The sequence below is a fragment of the Chiloscyllium plagiosum genome, chromosome 7 (genome assembly GCF_004010195.1).
Source record: "Chiloscyllium plagiosum isolate BGI_BamShark_2017 chromosome 7, ASM401019v2, whole genome shotgun sequence".
NCBI lineage: Eukaryota > Metazoa > Chordata > Chondrichthyes > Orectolobiformes > Hemiscylliidae > Chiloscyllium > Chiloscyllium plagiosum.
Window position 1 is genome coordinate 960,832 of NC_057716.1, and position 23,306 is coordinate 984,137.

The following is a 23,306-nucleotide window of genomic DNA, read 5'->3' on the forward strand; positions in this document are numbered from 1 at the left end:
AGGCACCCATCTCATACAATGAGGCAGGAAGTACCTCAAGGCTCATTTTTTTAGTGCACAGTTGCTTTGCGCCCACATCAAAACTGACAGCACTTCATTTAGCACTTTGCTGCCTTATTCAGAACATTAAGTCTCACAGTATTTTTGTGTTGCCTTGCATTTAGCAATGATGCAAAGCCAAGAAGTGGCAGTGTTCAGCCAAGGAGGTGTAAATACTGCTGTACAACATCTTGTAAGTTCAACACCTCTTCTACAGAATGTGTCAGCAGCTTTCACAGCAAACACGCTGCATGTATTAAGCAAAGCGGCCATGTCACAAGGGGAGAAATTCTCAGTCAGGTCAAGAGGGACTATTGTCAGTCAGTGGGGTTATAAAATCATAGAGGTCTACACCACAGAAAAAGGCCCTTTGGCTCACTGACTCTGTGTGAGTCAAAAACAACCACCTAATTATTCGAATTCCATTTTTCGAAGTGTACATCTAAATACTTAAGTTGAAACTTTATTGCTGGAACAGCACAGCAGGTCAGGCAGCATCCAGGGAACAGGAGATTCGACGTTTCGGGCACAGGCCCTTCTTCAGGAATGTTTATATTTAGGGAATTTGTTGAGTCTTCTCTTTACTACATTTAACCCTTCTTCCTGAAGAAGGGCCTGTGCCCGAAACGTCGAATCTCCTGTTCCCTGGATGCTGCCTGACCTGCTGTGCTGTTCCAGCAATAAAGTTTCAACTTTGATCTCCAGCATCTGCAGACCTCACTTTCCCATCTAAATACTTAATAAAGGTTATGAGTGTTTCTGCCTGTTTCCCTCTTACAAGCAATGAGTTCCTGATTCCTACCCCCTTTGAATGAAAAAGCTTTTCCTCACATCTCCTCTAAACCTCCCAGTTATTGATTCTGTCCACCAAGGAAAAATGTTCCTTCTCATCTGCCTTGCCTATGCCCCTATTCATTTCAATCATGTCCCATCACAGTCAATCAAGGACAACATCTGATTTCATGGTCCATCTACTGCTTGGGGTGTTCAGGGTCAGGTGTTGCTTATCATACAGTCCGGGGAGTGGGCCAAGGTGAGTCCTGTAGCTGCAATGCAACCAGTTTGGATATTCACAATCAGTCAGAGGAGATCAGTCAGGGGTCCGGTAAGTCATCAATTGGGTTGGGCAGAGGGTGGAATTAGAATTAGGTTTTGTGAGCGCTGAAGTTTGTTTCAATGAAAGGTAAGGAGGTACTACTTTGGTGGGGAAGTCAATTGCAGGGATTGGAGGAAATGTATTAGGATACAGAGGGAACAATAAAAGGAACCAGCTCAACATGTGAGAAGGAGATGATTAGTATTTGGAGGACATGGATTACTGCATATGAGTGAGGGTTCATCCTCAAGGAGCACAATCACCCTGGCTTCATCAGTGAGATAGTGAAGCATTATGGAGGGCATAGCAAAGCTGCAGGGCCAGGGTTCAGGTAGTTATTTTGGGAGATGAAGACTTAAAAGGGTGGGTGGGAACTTGTGAAAGCTTAGTACCTATAGGGTCAACAGACAGTGCAAGAAAGCAAGGAACATAAAAGTTTGGAGGTTGTCTTGGATCACAGAAAGTATCCAAGTGGCTCTTTTGAATTTGGTTAAATGTAGTAAAGAGAAGACTCAACAAATTCCCTAAATATAAACATTTATTTAGTAATAATAAAAAATGGAAAATAAAGAAAAATAAAATACTGAAATATGAACATCTGTTAAGTAATAAAAAAAGATGAAAAAGGAAGGAAAAGAAACAATGAGCCTCATGCCCTCCTGTGCATAGGGGACCCTTCAATTAACGTTTTGATCTGGAGGCTTGGGTTTGTTCCAAGCACTGTTTATGATCCTGGTCTGGGGTGAAGTTCAATGATCCAGCATATAACTTTCTTATGCAGTGTAACAAACAGCAAGTACAGAAAAATAACTACAGAAAAACATATTGATTGTGTCATCTTTGGCACGTACAAAAAGGTTCACAGGACTCATTCAAGGTCATGCAGTTGTTGAATATCAACAAGCTTAGCCCTTCAACCCATCTTATACAATCCACCCTGATGATATTTGGTAGTGCATGATACAATTGCGGATGCAGATGCAAATCAGCAATAGCCACACGAGAGTGTATAATAAGAGTACGTAACCTACACCAGAAGATTAAAGCTACAAGGAAAATAACCATCACCAATATGAACAATACAATAATAGGTTGTGTTACCAATTTAATGATCACAATGGCCTTTGGGGACCAATCCTTAAATATATCCCACCCCTGATGTACGGTCAAGGCCAAGATGGAACCAGCAAGTCATGTTAACATTAAGTTCCCATTTCGCTGTTTCTTTCTGCCTCCGATGGGATCAAAATTGAGAGGAGCTCACATTGGATTAGTGTTTTCATGCTTACACTTAATTACAGTTGCCATGCAACCATGTCACATATATACGCACAACTTAATCTGTTCAGACTCCCATCCTGGGGTCAAGGATCCCATTTCTGCTGAGGGCCCTCAAGACCTGCAAGAGGGTAAGAGGAAAAAAAAAGAGTGCCAGACTGTTAGTCAATTCATTTCTGTTCTGGCATTTGGATCTTTCTGTGTGCTTTCATTTTAATTACTGCTGCCACTGGGCACATGACTCATGTTGAATTATACTACCAATAGAGGTCATATAGCCTTGTCTTGCCCATGCCATCATGTAATCACGGACCACACTAAAGGCATTTTTACTGTCTGTGTACATGTTAACACTTTGTCCTTTTTCCAGCTGGAGGGCAGCAGTAAATGTTTTTAGTTCAGTGCTTTTAGTATGGCTACATGGGTGAAATGACATTTTCTTATTTTTTTCTCCTGCCAAATGTTCCCCTTTCAAATTGACCACAACCCACCCTGTTCAAGCCCCATCAATATACTTCTGCACCCCATCTACAAACATGCATTTCACATTGGGCCCCCCTAATGGCTCCTCCTTAACTCTACACTGTCTCTTTTATTCCTGCTCCTTGGAGGGGATACAATCAAGTGTCTCTCCTTCCTAATTCACATAGTTTTGCCGGGTTCTTTCTATTATCTTTAACTACTTCCACATGCTTTTCGACTGTCTGTAACACCTCTTAGTTTGATATCTTCCAACAGCTGGATTATACTATGTAGGGAGTGTAACATCACCTTCCCCAGTTGCTTCAAGGGGGAGGATGTTGTTAGTGCCCAGGTAACACATTGGATGGCTCCAACACACGAGTGCTGTCCCATCATGACCAGATCCATTTTGTAGGAGTAGTATCCTACAGGCTGACGCTTGTCTCCATGTCTCTGTAGCACTACTGCAGACTGAGTGTCCTTGCTTTCACTGCAGAAGATATGAAAGGGCTTTTTCAGGTCAGGGAGTCCTAGCGCTTGTGCAGAGGCCACTGTCTGTTTGATTTTGGCTGTTTGACAAAGGCTGTCTCTTGCTCAGGTCCCCATTCAATGTTTTCTGACCTAGCCTACTCCCCATTTTGTAAGGTCTTGCAGGGGTCCAGCTAGTTCTCTGCAATTTTCTATAAAGTTCCTAAACTAGTTAAATAGTCCTAAGACTTGTCTTATCCCTTTAACAGTAACTAGTTTTTTCATCTCGGATAATGCCACCTGTCTGAGGCGACCAGAGTATAGTCAACATTTTTTTAGTTAATCTATTTACATAATTTGCTCTAAGATTCGGTATATTCCAGATTCGGGTTCCTTAACTTGTGTTTTTTTGTCCTCCTGTTCTCTTTCCACAGATCACTTCACCCCATAACACTAAAATAATATCAAAAATGAACTCAAAATTTATCCAGCTCTCTTCATCTGTATTTGTTTTGAGGATATTTCTTCAATATTTCCTGGCTTGCCAATTTTATGAATGATTGTATCATTGAATGGTAACTACCTCCATATGCAAATAACCCCTTTGAGTTACAATATACATGAAATCAAACAATACAGTTCTAACATTCATCAGGCTTTATCTTCAGCTTATGCTTCTCACCTTTTATATTCCCCAGGGTTCCCTTACTACAGACTCCTTCACCACCTAAGTCTTAGTTCAGCCTTCTCGCACATACACTAATTGTCCTAACACATTAAAATTGTACCTATTGGTTTAAACACTGGAGTACATGCGTCATACAAACGCTCAAGATGGGGTATTTTATATGTCATCCAATGGGTCCCCTCACTCAGTCCACTATTACTCCCCCCAGAGTCCATATTCTTTCATTTTTGTAATATTTTGATATAATGGCCATTCACACTTATGTTGACTGTAATTCTTTTTACATCGCTTTTACTAATATTACTTTCATTATCATAAAGTCAGTTTTTCTCTGGATTTTCTGTCAGTGTCTTATCATTTAAACTATGTTTTTATGCTCTACCAAGCAATTTTTTTCCTTTTGTCAAGTAGGTGTGCATGTCTGAGACCCGTACTTCATTGCTTTCTTTTACTGTCTCATGTTAATTACCTCAAAGGTAACATTCACTTTTGCACACTTACATCGGTGTCCCAAGACCATGTCATGCATTCTTGACTCCTACAAGATCTTATCAAATGATCTATGAAATTTTACTTATCTCTCTACATATGGTCCCAATGCCTCAATCACCAATGCAGTCTTTCTTAAAAAAAAAGACAAGGACACAAACGTCACCAAGAGTAAGTTATTAGTTTGGTGCTCTCATCTAAACTTCCTTTGTAATAAAATGCATTTTAACTCAATTGCTGTTTCAACTCAATATTCTAACTTTTTTTCTTCTGCCACCAGTCTCCACCCCAAATTCTTTCATCTCATCCAATTTTGTAACTTAACTACTACCACTCTATCTAACTCCAGAGATCTGTAGAGATTTGTAGTCTATGAAACATAATCTTATAATATTTTAAAACAGAAGTCAAACATTTGTTTGTTCTTCCTCTAAGATGACCCACATTTTATTTTAAAGTTACTTGATGACTCGTTCTAGATATATCTCTACATAAATTTGTCCAAATTCAATATTTTGTTTATTCCCACAAAGTCACTAGACATTTTTCATGAACTGAAACCACTGAGACTATGTGCATGCACTTTATCATTCCCAGAATGACATTAAATTTTCAGTTAACTATTCGATTTAAATGTTTTACAATAACAGGGCATGCGAGCCTTAATATAGTTTACATCATGATATGCTTAAGTGTACCCAGGCTCACTGATTTTGAGATTCATGACACTCACTACAATTAATATTTCCAAAGTACTTCCCCAATACTGAAATGTGTTGTTGATGAATGGCTTAATGGGTTGAGGATACCTCATCCATCACTGTGTTGCATATTGAATGTTTGCAAATGGGTTCAGCCTTCAGTGCCTCCAATTTCTAAAAATCCAAAAAACCTCCATCCATTGCACATCAAGCAGATTGGGTTAATTAGTACTAATCTGCTATGGATTTAAAAAAAGGCAGTGGGCCATAAACATTTGAATTTGCCTTTCCAAAACTTCTCATCCACAGGGAGCTTCATTGTCAACATTCCAATGTCCCCATCACTTGAATAACTTTACATTTACAACGAGCCAATCTTATCATCCAGAATTAAAGATTCACTCGTGTTGAAACAAATTTTGAAGTTTATTCTGGTCAGAAAATGAAATTCCAAACATGTTAATTTCTGGAATTAAAACCTAACCAGTCCAAACACAACACGGAGCCAATTCCAAAAGGCACATTTTTTACCAAGCTTTCTGAAACATTTGTTTTAATCACTATATCATCGCAGATGTTTGCTTTGTACAACCACTGTTAGCTTCTTAAATGGACAGCACCTTAACCATCCATGTTCCACAATGACATAAGCACACACCACTTTCAAATTCGAAAATGCAAACTAGCTTCAAAGTATTCCCAGATCTCAAGCTCCAGGGAACAAAAACACACAAATTATACAAGATGACATTTAGCAACCAACAAAAGTGCATTCAAGCCAGCCACAGAGAGTTAACACTTCTATAAAGTTCAGTGCACTTGCACATGCAGTATCCAGTTCTCTTTTTTCCCCAGTTATAACCGTCCCCCATTCTTCTGCGTGTCCTAATTGGGCTAACATATCAGCTAAAGACCCGAATGCAGGGTCTGCTACATTTCACTCTGGAATATGGAAGATCTCAGGAGCATCAGGTTGCTTTTCCCTTAAACATTATCCTGAATCCTATTCTCTTCGCCAAAGATGTCTTAGATCACAGAGTGTATTCAAGCTGTTCTTTTGGATTTGGTTGAACGTAGTTAAGAGAAGACTGAACAGCAATTTGCTTAAATATAACATTTTATTTAGTAATAATACAAATAAGTGGGAGAGGAAAAATAAAAGACTGAAATATGAACATCTATTAAGTAATTTTTAAAAAGGGGAAAAAACAGTAAACCTCACGCCCTTCTGCACATTGGGGATCCTCGATCGATGGCTAGTCTGAAGGTTTAAGTTGGTTCCTGGTACTGTTCGCAATTCCAATCCGAGATGAAGTCCAACAATCCAGGATGAAACTCTCTTATGCAGTGTAACACCAAGTACAGAAAGACATGTTGATTGTGCTGCCTTCTGCACTTAAAGGAATGTTTACAGGGCTCAATCAAGGTCATGCAACTTTTGAATATCATAAATTTTAGCCCCTCAGCCCATCCTATATAAAGGGGATCCCCTCATTTCCAAGCTCTTCCTGACTCACTGCGCCAATTGTGACTCGAGTTGTTTCCCAGCCTCATCCAAATTGCACGTGCGCAATGACAATGGCTGACGTCATACCAGGAGTCGGAAGACTAAGTGTCTTCTTTTCTGACTGAGCATGTGGGCATTACTTATGAGTGACATGAGGCTGTTCAAGGGGAAATTGCACTATTAAGTCCCTTGCAGACTGCACAATGATAAGATGTTATGCTGCGCTGGATGTAAAAGAAAAGAGGAACATCCCGTTAGAAAGTATTCTAACAAGCTATATCACTCAGGATGGGTAGTTCATGTAGTATGATTCTTGTAGCTGCAGTTGCAGGAAGTATCAGATAAGTGATATGAATGTGAAATTCTATTTGCAATGAAGTGTCACCCATGTGCCCTCAGAATCTTAGCTTTTCCATTTCCCTCCAACTACACATATTATGAAAGGCAGATCCCAGCTGATAGCATGACCTGCTTTCAGTATAACACCAACACCAGAAATTCAAGAGGTTTCTGGTAATGATTGGTATTTCTACCATTGGTGAGCACAAGATAGCGATAACATGGTGCATATATAAGGTGATGGAAATGTGTTGCTGGAGAAGCGCAGCAGGTCAGGCAGCATCTAGGGAACAGGAGAATCGACGTTTCGGGCATTAGCCCTTCTTCAGGAATGAGGAAAGTTTGTCCAGCAGGCTAAGATAAAAGATAGGGAGGAGGGACTTGGGGGAGGGGCGTCGGAAATGTGATAGGTGGAAAAAGGTCAAGGTGAGGGTGATAGGACAGACCTGGAGTACTGTGTGCAGATTTAGTTTCCTTAATTAAGAAAGGATGTACTGGCACTGGAGGGGGTGCAGAGGAGGTTCACTAGGTTGATTCCGGAGTTGAGGGGATTGGCTTATGAGGAGAGGCTGAGTAGACTGGGATTATAGTCATTGGAATTCAGAAGAATGAGGGGGGCGGATCTTGTATAAACATATAAAATTATGAAGGCAGTTTCCTCATTTCCCCTCCCCCCACCTTGTCTCCGTCTAATCCATCGAATTCAGCACCGCCTTCCTAACCTGCAATCTTCTTCCCGACCTCTCCGCCCCCACCCCCGTCTGACCTATCACCCTCACCTTGACCTCTTTCCACCTATCACATTTCCGACGCCCCTCCCCCAAGTCCCTCCTCCCTATCTTTTATCTTAGCCTGCTGGACAAACTTTCCTCATTCCTGAAGAAGGGCTAATGCCTGAAATGTCGATTCTCCTGTTCCCTAGATGCTGCCTGACCTGCTGCGCTTTTCCAGCAACACATTTCCATCTCTGATCTCCAGCATCTGCAGACCTCATTTTCTCTTCATATATTAGGTGAATAATGTAAAATTATGTGAGAAAGTTCATGATCCATGGAGAGAAAGCCCTCATGCAGCTTTAAAATTCTGGCACTTATTTAACTTTTGGTAAAATTTGATCAATAGTTTTGCCTAGGAACAATTCAGGAAATAAATTAGTTTAATAGTAATTTAGTTGGACTCCCTTCCAGATGAGCAAGGAGCGATTAATTAAAAACCAGCGGATTGTTGAAAGTCTGAGAAAATCTAAGTTTTCAATTTTGTGGGTGTTCATGCAAGAAGATTTCAGTTCACAGGAAAGAACTAGGTGAAATCAGTTGAGTCGAACTTAAAAATTTAAGATATAGGAGTATTTGCTCTGAATTTGATGCTTATAAAGTCATGGTGTTGAGGAATAGTTGAAAACATTGCTTTGTTGTGCGTTGTAACATCTTTTGCACTGTATTAGATAACTTGGTTTGATTTTCAGCAATTTTCCTTAAAGAAACTTTCTTTTTACCATTGAAGAAAATTTCCAGTCTTCTGTGCTCATGCTTCAAGAAAAGATATGATCTATCAAGCCAGGTTTTGTTCTAGGATCTGACTTGTTCAGTAGAAATATTAGCTGGGATCGTAATACTTGACAAGGGAAGCTCAAGATGGCAAACTGTTCCTACTGCAGCCTTCATTTTTCAGTAGGGCATTGGAAGAACTTCAGAAATTGTCCATTAGAATAAAGGACTCAAAAGTAAACTGAGTTTAATTCATTTGTCTCAAAATTGCTAATTGTGTATGTTTATGTTCTTCACAAAGCACTTAAAGAGGAAACGGCACAGATTTTGTCTCTGTTTTCTCTGCTTCAGCTGTCACCTAACAAAACAGATTAAAAGCCAAGTTTTAGGCATTCACCATATTATGCTCTGTAGAGCTTGTTGATGAGTTTAATATAAAAACAATCAAGAATTAAGCTTGTTACTTAGCTTAATATAAAAACAATCAAAGGTTGAGCTCCCTGCTCCTTCCCTGTGAAATATACAACATATGAGCTAGATTAACCTTGTATGTCACAATTTTCACTCAATTGTTGAACATTATCATTGAATTACTGACATTTCAGTATTTCTGATGAAGGGCTTTTGCCTGAAACGTTGATTATCCTGCTCCTCTGATGCTGCCTAACCTGCTGTTCTTTTCCAGCAACACACTCTCGACTCTGATCTCCAGCATCTGCAGTCCTCACGTTCTCCTGGTATTTCAAACATACAACTGCAGTTTACAATCAGATCAACCATGATTTTATTAAATGGCAGAGCAGATTTGATTGGGCAAATGGCCAATACCGGTTCTTAAATTTGTATGCAAGTAGTGCAATACAATGTGCATGAATTTAATTTAAAGCCCAGCACAGTGAGATTTCTTAAAACGATGAACCATGAAGAAGCCAAATTAATCATGTCTTTAGCTTTAGATATGGAACTTTGAGTGCAGCTCTCTTGACTTGTTCAGAAACATTAACTCCCAGAGGGGCTCTGCAAAACAAAGCAAGTGACAGCAAATTTAGCTAAAATAAAAGCAGTGCATTCTTATTTAATTTTATATTTGCTTGATTTGTAATGGCTATGTAATTCAACCACACATTTCCACAACTTGAAACACAATTCTTAAAAATGTTAGATTGAAATGAAAAATTATTGCAGCCTTAGAATTTGGTTAGCTCATAACTGCTATTTTAAAAAATCTAAAAGCCTAGTCACTTACTTGGGCTCATAGCGAATTTCTTTTGGATTATGTATAACATCAATTCCTGCTCGAAGTCTCTCAATACCGTTCCTAAAAACATAGAAGTATAGTAACATTGTGCACCATATTAACAACTGTAATTGAGCTGATACAAGGCAAAGACCCTGTTCTCAGAATTGGTTTAGTAACAGAAAATGAGCAGTTTATAAAAATGAGTGTAGTGATGAAATTAAAAAGTGTAAAATAGATATAATAGAAATGCAAAAGGTTTAAGACTATTACTGATTATTCTTGTGTTTTATGTGTCCCACTAAGATTTGATAGAATAATATAAGGTTTGTAAAAGAATATTTACCTACATGGTCAAAAAAGCAGAGCACAAATGAGAGGAATCCATGTGTAATCTGCTCAAATCACACTTCAAATATTGTATTTGGTTTTGGACTCCAAAATACAAGGAAGAGTCATTCAGTCCTTGGAGATGGTACTAGGAAGCAACATAAGGACCTGAATTCAGGTGGCCCACTTATGAGGATAAAATGGAGGTACATTGATTTTTCCAACTATGATAGGAGATTGTTGAAAGATAATGTTAAAGCTAAATCTGGGACACCAATTCAAATTAAAACATGATAGTAAGATAAAAGAACAAGTGTTCAAATAGCATTAGATTCATTACTGATATCAGGAAGCTATTCATGCAACGAGAATGAACAATAGGCTATAGGAGCAAAAGAACAAACCCTGGAATCAGTTAAACACAGTTAAATTCCATGTTATTAAGCATTGGGCTACTCTAAATAAATGAGCTAATGAGTGTTGAATGACCCTGCTTAATTGTACCTATTTTATAACAATGCAGTGACAATGTATTTCCTACATTAAATTTATTGAATTGTTTTTGAGTGTCATTTTTTAAATAAATAGATTGCTAACATATAGCTACATTTAGTGAAATTGTATATTTCAATTACGTGCAGTTAGTTCCATGCACTGGGACAATAGGTTTGTTTGCCTGGCTGCACATTTGCTGAGTACAATACGTCTTTCACACCTGAAGTAATGTTCTTGGATCTTGAGACTCATCTGGATATAATGAGCAGAAATAAGTAAAAAAAATTTAAATTATGCAATAGAAATACTGAAGGGCAACATCTAATAAATGAAGGAACAAATTACTACACATGCTGGACTCTGTACTGAAAACAACAAATGCTGGAGATCACAGTGGGTCATACATGTGAGAGAGCAAGCATACATGGAACGAGGAAATGAATGTTTCTAGTCTCAATGGCTCTTTGAGATGACTAATTAGTTGTGCTACAGTCTGTTTTGATATAGTTCTGTTCCTGTGCAATCCTGCATTATAAGAAAAATCGCATAACAGCAGCACCATTTAAACTAATGGAGTCAGAACTGCATTATAGCCAATACAGGTCAGGAAAGTTTGTGTTCTAAAAAAAAGGTCTAAATTCTTCAAATACATTATAGCCAATTCACATTGAAAAAACACGCCTTAGAACTAAACCGACTGTACTCTAAGATATCCAATTCTCGATTACTGTATTTAACATCATAATCAGCTAATCAGACTGTAACTATCTTTGTAAACTGTTACAGTATCACAGGCCAATCAAAAAGCAGCAAGGATTGTGGTAACTACTTATCATTTTTTCCTTGACTTTATCAACTTAAATTCTTTCATTTCAGGATGGAACAGATGGCATAGAATCCTTTGTTACCGCTCAGTTTCCTCTCCTATATTATTAAGACTTTCTTCCATTTTTTCCACATCCTCATCTTTCTTCCCCAAACACTGGCAAAAGCCTTGTCCTGTCGTAACCACCTTAAATGTCACAACTTCTTTAAATGCCCTGCCAGTTGATCTCCTTGCATCAGCTCTTTGCTGGTCTCTAAACATCATTTCTTTAATCACCCCTGCCTTATAACACATTTATCTCATCTCAAAACCATTAAGGCAAGTGCAAAATTGCAGTCCTCAATTTTATATTTCTTCATGGTCATTCTACCTTCCTGTAGTCATTTGATTTTCTAGCCTTATGTATAGCCCATACATCCATAATTCTTTAGACATTGAGGTACTGTTTGTCTCTCTGTCCCTCCCCTTTTCTATTGCTTGTTCCTCATTTAGTTGCAAAACACCTTCCCTCTGAATGCTTCTTGTTTTCAGAAACTTGTTCAATTTAACATCTTCCATTTCTCAATTTCCTTTCTTCTGTGGATTGGTTTCTCCCTGTAATGTCAATTTGTGACGCCATCAAGAATGGCATAAACCACTGTTGACATCCTTTCAACAGAAATACAAATATTAATCCAAGTTGAAGAAAGTAGCAGTGACACCGATACAGAAAGCAAAAAAGAAAAAGAAAGTGGTTCTTATTTAGCATGTGTTTTTATCAGATGCACTAAAAGTGGATCCAAATTCAAAATCATAACTTCTTTGGAGAACTACAGTTAGACAGATGTCATGCATTTATGAAGAAGAAAGAAACTTCCAAGATTTTAACATTTTTAAATTCTGTTTTCCACTAAGCAAGCATGTTTGAAAGTGATTACAATGCTTCTTCATTGTATGTAATACTTCAAGGTAAAATTAACACTATGTACTGTTCTCACCATGCAATCATGATGCCATTGTCTGTGCAAAGTTTTGGAGGCGGGCAATGCAGCAAGAATCCATTTGCTTCAGTTACTATCGAAAGTGCTTTTCTGATGTATTCATTACTGGCCACTCCCCCTGAAACTACCTGACATGAAAGTGAGGAATATAAAACAATAAATATTGCACAAGTTAAAATGCATACCTTTCCACAAAATGATTTTTCAAAGGCTATACAATTTTTGTGCTTATGATCCCATTCCAAAGAATACAATTTTATTCAATTTTAAACAGAGGAACCTCGATCATCCGGCATTCGATTATCTGAATATCAGATTATCTGGCAAAATCACAATGTCCCAATGCTCGGCTAAACTATGTTATCTGGCATTTGATTATTCGGAATCAAACACTGTCTGTCCGTGTCCTTTGGATAATCGAGGTTCCTCTGTATTCTTATGGGTAAGGAAGCAGTTTTAGTTCCATGTCAAGGTTACAATCCATTTAATGTTTTCAGCTGAGATGATGTGAATGGCTGAGATGTGAACAGGAATGGGTTTCTCAGGGCAGAAGTCACTATCTAAGCAATAGTTAGTGGATGACCACAGCCACAAAGAGTTCTTCCTCATGTTCTTTGTGAAACATTTACCTGCAAACTGGTGCTGTCAAGGTGACCAAACATCAGCCACAACACTCAAATTCCAAGCAGTAAAGTTGCACCAGGAAAAGAATATGATTGTAATACTGTTTTTGAAATAGTATATGCCTTCAATTCTTCAGTCGCAAGGGCTTACAGATGATTTGCAACCAGGCCTTGTCAAAATGCAAATTTCAAATAGATGAATGTGAAATATAAAATCATCACAAGTTAAACCACTTTTAAATCTGGTCACAGCCACCATGCAAAACTGGTTTACCTCTCTGTGTAAATTAGCTCCAATTTTTAAATCTCTTCCATAAAAACACTTTTCCCAAGCAATTATTTTCATGAAAGCAAGATTCCGTCTTACCTTCCAAGTTTTCCTGCCTCGAACTAGATCTACATATTCTATCAATTACCACTGTATAAAGCAGATAGACAGTTATCAGGACTTATTAAAGTGTGAAACAGGTCACTGGGTTCTTGTGATGCAATGGTGATTTCCCCACCTCCGAATCAGATGGCCAGGGTCAAAGCTCCACCTGCTCCAGAGTGCATCATAACATGTCTGAACAAGTTGGTTAAAAGATCTGAAACAGATCACTAACTGGACAAGAGCAAGCCAGGTACTCTTTGACATTCCCGATCTGTAAAGAAATGCTTAGAATTCACTGAGAATGGACTCATGCCCAATATTTATTATTACCAAGTAAAACACAAAATACATGATGGGATACTGACCAAGGCTGGATTTGATTGAGGCAACAGACCTTCCTTCTTACAGAAGAGAATAGCTCGATGTGTACGTTTGGCTAAGTGAGCGGTCACTGTATGTTGCACCGCAGCAGCAATGTCACTTACACAAGGCAATATCTGACCCATCTGGAAACCTGGTTGAGAAAAATAGCTGACTTAATAGTGTACAACATAATGAGTGAGTCACTACTATCTGTTACATTAAATAGAAATATCAAAAACGTGCAAACCTTCTTCCCTTTCCTTTTTGATAATTATTTGATTGACTTGATTGCGCAGACCAGCAAAGGAAAAATCACAGTCTGGATGCTGGCTCATAGGCTGCGTTAATTCAAACTGCATCCTGTTTCCCATTTTGGCCAAATATTCAATGGCTTCACCTCCACTCATTGTATGACATGCTGGGTGATTTTTGAGGGACAATCTCCGTGCAACCTGAGTAGAAATATCACTGTAATTTGAAACAGCTACTATCAAGAAAAAAATCTTATATTACTTTCTAAATCAAAAGAATTTCATCCACATAATTTTAAATGTAAATATAAATGATAAAACAAGATTGGTAACCTTTAAAAATCTGCTTATGTTCATTTAAATTCAGTCAATTTACAATATATCTCCATTTCTCACGTGTAAAAACATTTAAAAGGTCATCAAGACATTTTATAGGATACAAATAATTACCAATTTATAGGACAAAATTAGACACCGAACAGTTTTGGCAAGAAAAAAATCCATGCGATATCTTTTAACTAAACCTTAATGCAAGCAAAGCTAAGTATGGTAAACTAAGTAAATAAGTAAGCGTTACAGGGTGGAATATCCTGCACATTTGCTCCAAATTTGGAGTGCAAATCAGGATTTACAGGGCAACCTCGATTATCCAAACGACACGGGCAGGGAATATTTTGTATGGATAATCAAATGTTCGGAAAATCGAATGGTCGGATAACACAGTTTACCCAAGCTTTGGGACCTTGAGTTTTTGTTTGGATAATCTGTTATTTGGATAATTTAGGTTGCCCTGTAAACAAAATATCCACAGTAAAAGTTTGAGGAAATTCAGGTAAAGGTATATTAAGCATGTAATCACATTACATCACCTTCAGATTTCCCCATTCTTTTATATCCATTAATACCTATTAACACCATCAAATCTGCTCCCTGGCTCAAGCACCAAAGGCATATATTTCCTCCTAATACGTTGCTTCAGCGCAGATGTAATACTAGGTTCAGAATTTAGGTGCAGGTTGCACAGATACTGTAGAAAATCTTGCTGTTGTTCACTGACAATCTTAAAGTTGCCATCTGTATCGGTTAGAGATTTATACCTTGTCTAATGTATCTCCAGGCGCTTCATCCAAAGTTTGTCCAAGAAGAAGGAAGTCAGAAATTCCACGGGCAACAGCCAGCAAACTGTGTCCACCAGAAACCAAAAGGACCAGGAAGGGAAATTCCACCTTGTGCAGCATTCTAACAGTTAGTGCATGTGCCTCCATGTGATGAATAGGGATAAAGGGTTTGTTATATTGTTCTATTAGTTTTAAGCTGTACTCTACGCCCACTTTCAAGCTTAACGCAAGTCCCGGTTTTATGGTAGTTGCTATTGCTGTCAATTCATTAGGAGAGACACCACTCTTATCTATTGCTTCTTGCACCACATTTTCAATCTGTTCTTTGTGTAGCTTTTGAGCGACGGTTGGAATTATACCACCTGCCCTAAAGCAAATCAAAATACAGCTCAAAGAATATGCAAACTATTTCGGTTTATGAATAAAATAGTAAAAAAACAATGTAGCTAGTATCTTCAAAAGTAAGTAACTGAATAAACATTTGTAAAGAGGGTATCAGCACTTGAACACTTTAATCCAAACATAAGCTTGAGACACCTGCTGCAGTTTTGACCTGAACAATGAAAAGCCTGCTCTGCATTTAAATTAGCTTCTGATAACAGAAGAATCATTAGTAAATCTGTCATGATCTCCAAGTTAAAGTCATTGCAATTATTGCTTTTTGATCATCACAAGTGATTATTTGCATCTTTTCTTTTCACAGGACAAAACTGAATGCTTTCTGGTGTACTCATGACAGCATATTTTGACAAGCATTTATTGTGTGTACGTTATCAAAATACCCTTAAAGCAATCAGAAAATCATTTATATACTCTTGTACATTTGCACCTTGTCATTTGTATTTGGTATATATTTCTAACCAATATTATTCATACAGGTTTCTCTTGCTTTTAAAACAACAGAGGATTGGTTTACTTAAGTGGTACAGAGAACATAATGTTGGCAATGTTGTAGCCCAAAAACATGACATTGTGTGATGTTTGTCACATCAGTATTGTACCAGCTATTAAAAATTAAGGAGTTACAGTACAGTGTTTGAATTTCACTTAAAGCAGTGTTGCACGTTATATTTCCATCCGTGCACACCTCCTCCAACAAAAGGACCGGGAAGAGCATTTAGACCTACTTGAGATGAGTTCCTTTCTGAGAATATAGGGCTTCTCCCAAGATTTTGCCTGTTTCGTCCACTACCGCCGCTCCCGTGTCATCGCAGCTGGTTTCGATGCCCAGCACTAGCCTGGCATTGCACTGAGCTCGGCTCAGGGACGCGGCACCGCGAGCCCAGCGATACACTGCTCGCGCGCCCACTCCCTGGGCTCTCACCATGGCAACCCAGGCCGCCGCCAGACAATAAGAAGGGGGAGGTCAGTTAGAGATTTAAAAAAAGATAAACCGTCTGCAATGAATGTGCTGAGATTATCACCCTCCTCCCGCCCCGTACATCCTATTGCAACTCGTGCTGTTCAGTTTTAGCGTAAATACTCGTGGGATTAAGGAAAACCGAGTAATTCATTTCTTCCCTCAACACCTCTGAGGAAGGGTCAGTGGACCCGAAACGTTAACCTCTGATTTCTCTGCGCAGATGCTGCCAGACCTGCCGAGCTTTTCCAGCAACTTCTGATTTCCTCTCCCTCATCTGTGTCACAGCGAATTCCTTCCCGGAGCCGCACACGGTTGCGGCCGAGGTATCGTTCCGGCTGTAGGTTCGCTGTCTCGCCCCTTGGTCCCTGTATCTTGTTCGAAAGGGATGCTCAGATGTCCCCGCCAACCTGGATCTTGAAAATGGTTCAGCCGCGCGGCACAGAGTCAATCGGGAGGTAGGACCTGCGGTTACTGGAAATACTCAGCTGCTGAAATGGCAGCGCCCTAAAGACGGAGAAACGGCTCGGGTCAGCAAACCGTCCCATCATGACCTCTTCCCCCTCACCCCATGAAGTCATGTTCATGTGCTGACTTACCTGTTGCACATTTCCAACGAATTTATGTCGTTCATAACATTTACAGACTTTCTTTCTATTCAGGTGTCTGTTGGTATCAGCACTGCTCAATGGAAATTATGATGTGGAAGAACTGGTGTTGGACTGGGGTGGACAAAGTTAAAAATCACACAACACCAGATTATAGTCCATTTGGAAGCACTAGCTTTCGAAGTGCAGTTCCTTCATCAGGTGATTGTGGAGAATAAGATCATAAGATGCAGAAGTCATAGCAAAAGTTAACAGTGTCATGCAACTGAAATGATATATTGAACAAACCTGGATTGTTGTTAAGTCTTTCATCTTTTAGAATGTTTTTGGTTCATTAATATGTAAATCCCAGAACTTCTCTTAAGCCACCTTCTTAAGATACATTCTATTTCATTCAAAAAAGTTATCTGCAAATACATATTCACCCCATAGACTTATATGCGTGTGTGTGTGAGTGCTTGTGAGTGTAAATCATCTGTTTAAGGCTTGGCAGTTGTTTAAAGCCTTAAATAGATGATTTGTTCGCAGCAAACTGCTCAGCCTTCAGGACAATATCGACCACATATAACCCTGTATTGTCAACTACTGTAAGACATGTCAGAGTGTCAACACGAATACCACCATTACCCATGGCGACACCACCCACCATGTATGCAACAGGTAATCAGCCAACATTGTCTATCTCATTCGCTGCGAGCAAGGATGCCCTAAGGCATGGTACATTGGCGAGACCATGCAGATGTTGCAAAAACGGATGAATGGATACCACGCAACAATCACCAGATGGGGTGTTCCCTCCCAGGTGGGGAACACTTCAGCGGTCAGAGACATTCAGCCTCAGATCTTCCATCCTCCAAGGTGGACTTCGGGTTAGACAACAATGCAAAGTGGCCAAGCAGAGGCTGGTAGCCAAATTCAGTACCCTTGAGGATGGCCTCAACCGGGATCTTGGGTTCATGTCAGACTACAGGTGACCCCCCCCCCACTATACATTCACACACACACACACACTCTTACATACTCACGCAGACCCTCTCTCATATACATGCTGTCTCTCATATACACACACATACACCCCCCCCATTCCCACCCACGTACACACCCACTCACAGACTTATACTCCATCACACCCACATGCACACTTTACCAAACTTTCACACACGCAAACACAAACTCTCTCACATGCACTCATACACACTCATATACACAGACACTCACTCTCTCTCTCCCCCTCGTGTATAAGTCTATGGGGGTGATTTTGTATTTGCAGAATTATATTTGCAGATACATTCTATTTTGCTCAAAAATGCACAATCTGCAGGCAGTCACTACATGTAATATTTTGTAAATTCCACTTTGGGAATAGAACCAGTCTGACTCCAGATTGGGATATAGCCAGACTCTAACCTCACACCTTTAATGCATTGTCTGAGCTGAGATGTCACCATTTGTTATCAAGCCTTAAGTTATCTCAAGAAGATGACTTAAAAGAAGTTCTGGGATTTACATATTAATGAACCGAAACATTCTAAAAGATGAAAGTCAACAACAATCCAGGTTTGTTCAATATATCATTTCAGTTGCATGACACTGTTATCTTTTGCTATAAGATCTGTGTCTTATACTTTTATTCTCCACAACCAACCGATGAAGGAGCGGCACTCCGAAAGCTAGTGCTTCCAAATAAACTTGTTGGACCATAACCTGGTTGTGTGATTTTTAACAATGGAAATTCATTCACATAGTGTGCTGGCAAAATGATCTGCCACACTGTTCAGTTTCTGCTATTTTAAATGTATACATTGAGGTTATAGAACCATTTAATATTCTAAGTTATGAACAATACGTGCCCCTAGGTTTAAAAACAGGTAATCCATCTTGAATTACCCCAGATTCTAAATATGCATTCAAAAACTGGAGCTCGTATTGGCTTTCGGCTGTCTCAGCTAATCATTGGACATTCTTTGTTAAATATTCATACTTTTTTCCCAGCCATTGAGCTAACTTTCTATATTCCTAGTGCCTACTGCTATTCACTGATATTTGCATTTTTCTCCACTATGAAGAATCTTAGTATTTTTCTACATGAAGGGCTTCACATGAATTTAAGTGCATGGTGTATTGACACAAACCAAGATTGAAATATTTTCAATTAATATAAAACCTATCAGTATACCAACAACATACATTCAGTTTGCATACACAGGCACATATATATTCACTCATCTCTACACATACCTACGAAAAATGTACTCACTGTCATACAGACTCTCACAGAATTACATACCTACAGACTGACAATCGGTCATGCAAACTAGAGTTGCAGTAGTAGTGCCTGTATAACTAGACTGATAAATTGGATAATGCAAGCAAATCCCAACAGGGCATTTGGGGAATTTGAATGTTTTAAGAGACTTCAAATTTGTTACTATGTATCAAATTGTCATAAATAAATTTGTTCACTAATGTCCTTCAGAGAAGGAAACTGTCATCCTTATCCGGTTTGACCAAACATGTTTTTTGTTTCTTTTTTACTTGCTGGATCAAAACCTTAAGGTTCCCTACTTTACAACATTGTGAAACACCTGGTACAAGATGGCTCAATTCCCCCAGACTAAAAAAAAAGATAACTTCAAACTGGAGTAGTAAAACTTTTGTGCATGGCTTTCAACAAAATCACACTGGATTTTTAATTTTTTTTTAAAAACATATTTTTCCTGCTGCACTTTAAGAACAGGATTTATGTCATGTTTCAATAGTCTCTGCAAAGGAACTTGATTAGTCTTTTGAATTCTATCATTAAATTTATATGAGAGCTTGTGTTTTGGAATGGAGCTTACTTAAGGCAACAGTGAGGAATTGAATTCCTTTTGCAGGCCTACGTGTCAGTTCACATAACACTGGCAGGAAACAAAATATCATCTGACAACTCATGTTCACATATTGGTACACACTTATCTTTAGCAGTACGGGGGCATGCAGCTACATTTGACTGGAAATCTTAGTATGTGTAACTTAACCTAGCTTACTGCAAAGCGTTATAATCAAAATGTTATTTTTGGGAAGAGAGTGGGAGGGGTTGGATCTTTTTCAAAACCTTGCCTGATTCAGCAATGGAAAACTAACCTGTCTATCAAATAATAGACTCAAACTGGGTAAATAACAAAATGTTGCTACTGGTTTTGAAGTTTAGCAAATTGGATATATAATTAAAAATCAAGGTTTTTCCATATTGTTCTTTAGAACAATACAAGTCACGTGTAATATTTCATTAGTCTGATAGATCTGAATTTGGTAGTTTTCCAACTTCTATTATTAATGATTCTCTTGAAATCCTGTGGTTTGGAATGTAGCCTTATTGAACTAACAATCTAACTTTTTCTGTATTTCTCATTTTCATCAGCTTTGTGTAGCTGCGTATATTATTTTTAATATTATGTAACAACCTGCTCATCCCTCTTATTGTTTACTATATTGGGAGTAAAATCTATCTAAGTAAAATCTGGGTTACTATAAATATACTTTGAGTAGCCAATTTGACAGGTGGATTGAAGTCATTTGAGTTGCTTCAGCGCACATAAGTTATTCTGGGATACCTTGAATGCAGTTTAGCTCTGTGAGAATCTTTCCACTATCGTATAGCCATTTGGGGCATTTTCCAGTACACTGTATCTATTTGAAAGTCACCCAAAAGGCCACTATGGCAATTCGGAGTTTCTTCAGTATATTGTTATTTTCATTGTGCAATGCAATTAATTGACATCCTTGGTGTATTTCGTTTCACATTTTATTAAATTTGCATTGTAACTTGGATCTAATTTAATTTATAGACTTTAAAAATTAATATGCAGTAATGAAAAATAAGGTGGGAAGTAGAGTTATAGAGTCATACAGCACGGAAACAGATCCTTTGATCCAATTCATCCATGTCAACCAGATTTCCCAAACTAACACTTACCACAGAAAGTATGGAGAAGCTGAAGTTATTTGTCTTTGTGCACAGCAGGTTGAAGAATGATTTTATCAAGGTCTGGAAGTTTTTGTGGCAGTTTTATTTGTGAAGGGAGAAAGTTATTCCAGCGCAGGAAAGTTGGTAATCTCAGAACACAATTTAAAGTACATGGCAAAAAAAATCCAAAAAAGCAGGTGAGGAGAAATTATTTTACTCAGTCAGTTCTGATGGTCATTATCTGAATATCTGATGGAAGCAGATCCAACAGTAACTTTCAGAAGTGAGTTGGACTTTTCCTTAATAAGAAATCACTTTCAGGGATAAGGAGCAGGGAATGGGGCAGATTGTCAGCATTCTAGGCCCTAGGTGGTTGTTGTTATTATTGTTGTTGATGTTTTATTATTGTTGAATAGAGAGACATTGTTCTTTGAAAGTTGCATCACAGGTAGACAGGGTGGTTAAGAAGACATAGAGCATGCTTGCTTTCATTGCTCAGTCCATGAAGTAGAGGAGGTTGGACACCATATTGAGGTTGAACAGGATGTTGGTGAGGCTACTTTTGGAGTACTGGTCACCCTACCATAGGAAGGATATTATTAAATTGGAGAGGGTTCAGAAAATGTGTGGAATAAATTGCCGGAGGAAGTGGTAGATACAGGTACAGTTACAACCTTTAAAAGACATTTGCACAGGTACATGAATAGGAAAGGTTTAGAGGCTTACGTGCAGGCAAATGGGACTATTTAGTTTGGGAAACTGAGTTGGCATGGACGGGTTGGACTGAAGGGTCTGTTTCCAGATATCCCAACCCAATCTAGTCCCACCTACTAGCACCCGGCCCAGATCCCTCCAAACCCTTCCTATTCATAAAACCATCCAAATGCCTCTTAAATATTACAATTGTGCCAGCCTCCACCACTTCCTCTGGCAGCTCATTCCAGACACAGACCACACTCTGTGAAAACGTTGCCCCTTGGGTCTCTTTTATATCTTTCCCCTCTCACCTAAACCTATGCCCTCTCGTTCTGGACTCCCCAACACCAAGGAAAAGACTTTGCCTATTTACCCTATCCATGCCCCTCATAATTTTGTAAACCTCTTTAAGGACGCCTCTCAGCCTCCAATGCTCCAGGGAAAACAGCCCCACTCTGTTCAGCCTCTCCCTATAGCTCAAATCCTCCAACCATGGCAACATCCTTGTAAATTTTTTCTGAACCCTTTCAAGTTTCACAACATCTTTCCGATAGGAAGGAGACCAGAATTGCATGCAATATTCCAACAGTGGCCTAACCAATGTCCTGTACGGCTGTAACATGATCTCCCAACGTCCACTACACCTCCAATTTTGGTGTCATCTGCAAACTTACTAACTGTATCTCTTATGCTCGCAACCAGATCATTTATGTAAATGACAAAAAGTAGAGGACCCAGCACCGATCCTTGTCGCACTCCACGGGTCACAGGCCTCCAGTCTGAAAAACAACCCTCCACCACCACCCTCTGTCTTCTACCTTTGAGCCAGTTCTGTATCCAAATGTCTAGTCCTTCCTGTGTTCCGTGAGATCTATCCTTGCTAATCAGTCTCCTATGGGGAACCTTGTCGAACGCCTTATTGAAGTCCATATAGATCACATCTACCACTCTGCCCTCATTAATCCTCTTTGTTACTTCCTCAAAAAACTCAATCAAGTTTGTAAAACATGATTTCCCATGCACAAAGCCATGTTGACTATCCCTAATCAGTCCTTGCCTTTCCAATTATATGTACATCGTGTTCCTCAGGATTCCCTCCAACAGCTTTCCCACCACCAACGTCAGGCTCACTGGTCTATAATTCCCTGGCTTGTCCTTACCACCCTTCTTAAACAGTGGCACCACGTTACCCAACCGCCAGTCTTCCGGTACCTCATCTGTGACAATCGATGATACAGTATCTCAGCAAGAGGCCCAGCAATCACTTCTCTAGCTTCCCACACCGTTCTCGGTTACACCTGATCAGGTCCTGGGGACTTATCCACCTTTATGCAAGTCAAGACATCCAACACTTCCTCCTGTGTAATTTGGACATTTTGCAAGGTGTCACCATCTATTTGGAGGAGAAAGTGAGGACTGCAGATGCTGGAGATCAGAGCTGAAAATGTGTTGCTGGAAAAGCCCAGCAGGTCAGGCAGCATCCAAGGAGCAGGAGAATCGATGTTTCGGGCATGAGCCCTTCTTCAGGAATGAGGAAAGTGTG

The 23,306-nt window shown here is 39.1% G+C and overlaps 2 protein-coding genes across 7 annotated transcripts in view; one reads left to right on the forward strand and one right to left on the reverse strand.

Annotated features, from left to right (window-relative positions):
* Positions 1-9,314: 9,314 nt before the first annotated feature.
* On the reverse strand, positions 9,315-16,818 carry osgepl1 (O-sialoglycoprotein endopeptidase-like 1). 4 transcript variants are annotated; one of them, XM_043692852.1, is made up of 7 exons: positions 16,746-16,818; positions 15,130-15,512; positions 14,029-14,233; positions 13,784-13,932; positions 12,420-12,550; positions 9,801-9,872; positions 9,315-9,571 (listed from the first exon to the last, which is right to left on the reverse strand). In XM_043692852.1, the coding sequence occupies exons 2-7, from the start codon at positions 15,295-15,297 to the stop codon at positions 9,493-9,495; spliced, it is 804 nt and encodes a 267-aa protein (XP_043548787.1). In that variant the 5' UTR covers positions 15,298-15,512; positions 16,746-16,818; the 3' UTR covers positions 9,315-9,492. The 4 variants fall into 4 exon arrangements, with proteins under 4 accessions (XP_043548787.1, XP_043548782.1, XP_043548786.1 ...); XM_043692847.1 differs by having other exon boundaries at positions 15,130-15,517; positions 16,278-16,749; XM_043692848.1 differs by lacking the exon at positions 9,315-9,571 and adding an exon at positions 10,837-10,868 and having other exon boundaries at positions 15,130-15,517; positions 16,278-16,757.
* A 30-nt stretch (positions 16,819-16,848) lies between these two features.
* The window catches only part of adat3 (adenosine deaminase tRNA specific 3), a 25,396-nt gene continuing 18,938 nt past the window's right edge, over positions 16,849-23,306 (forward strand). For 2 of the 3 annotated variants that reach the window (XM_043692846.1, XM_043692843.1), the window contains exon 1: positions 16,889-16,968. In XM_043692846.1, the coding sequence (XP_043548781.1) occupies positions 16,907-16,968 (62 nt within the window). In that variant the 5' untranslated portion in view covers positions 16,889-16,906. Of the gene's footprint in view, positions 16,969-23,306 lie in introns of all 3 variants that reach the window. The other variant, XM_043692845.1, reaches the window with a different exon arrangement.

Bases quoted from the DNA above. Each gene is read 5' to 3' on its own strand.
- osgepl1 (XM_043692847.1), bottom strand. From the start codon at position 16,477: ATGGTGAGAGCCCAGGGAGTGGGCGCGCGAGCAGTGTATCGCTGGGCT. The intron at 12,551-13,783 runs GTCAGTATCCCA...CTTTCATGTCAG, and splicing joins CTCAATCAAATCCAGCCTTG to GTAGTTTCAGGGGGAGTGGC. The intron at 9,873-12,419 runs GTGAGAACAGTA...CTATGTTTTTAG, and splicing joins AATGGCATCATGATTGCATG to GAACGGTATTGAGAGACTTC.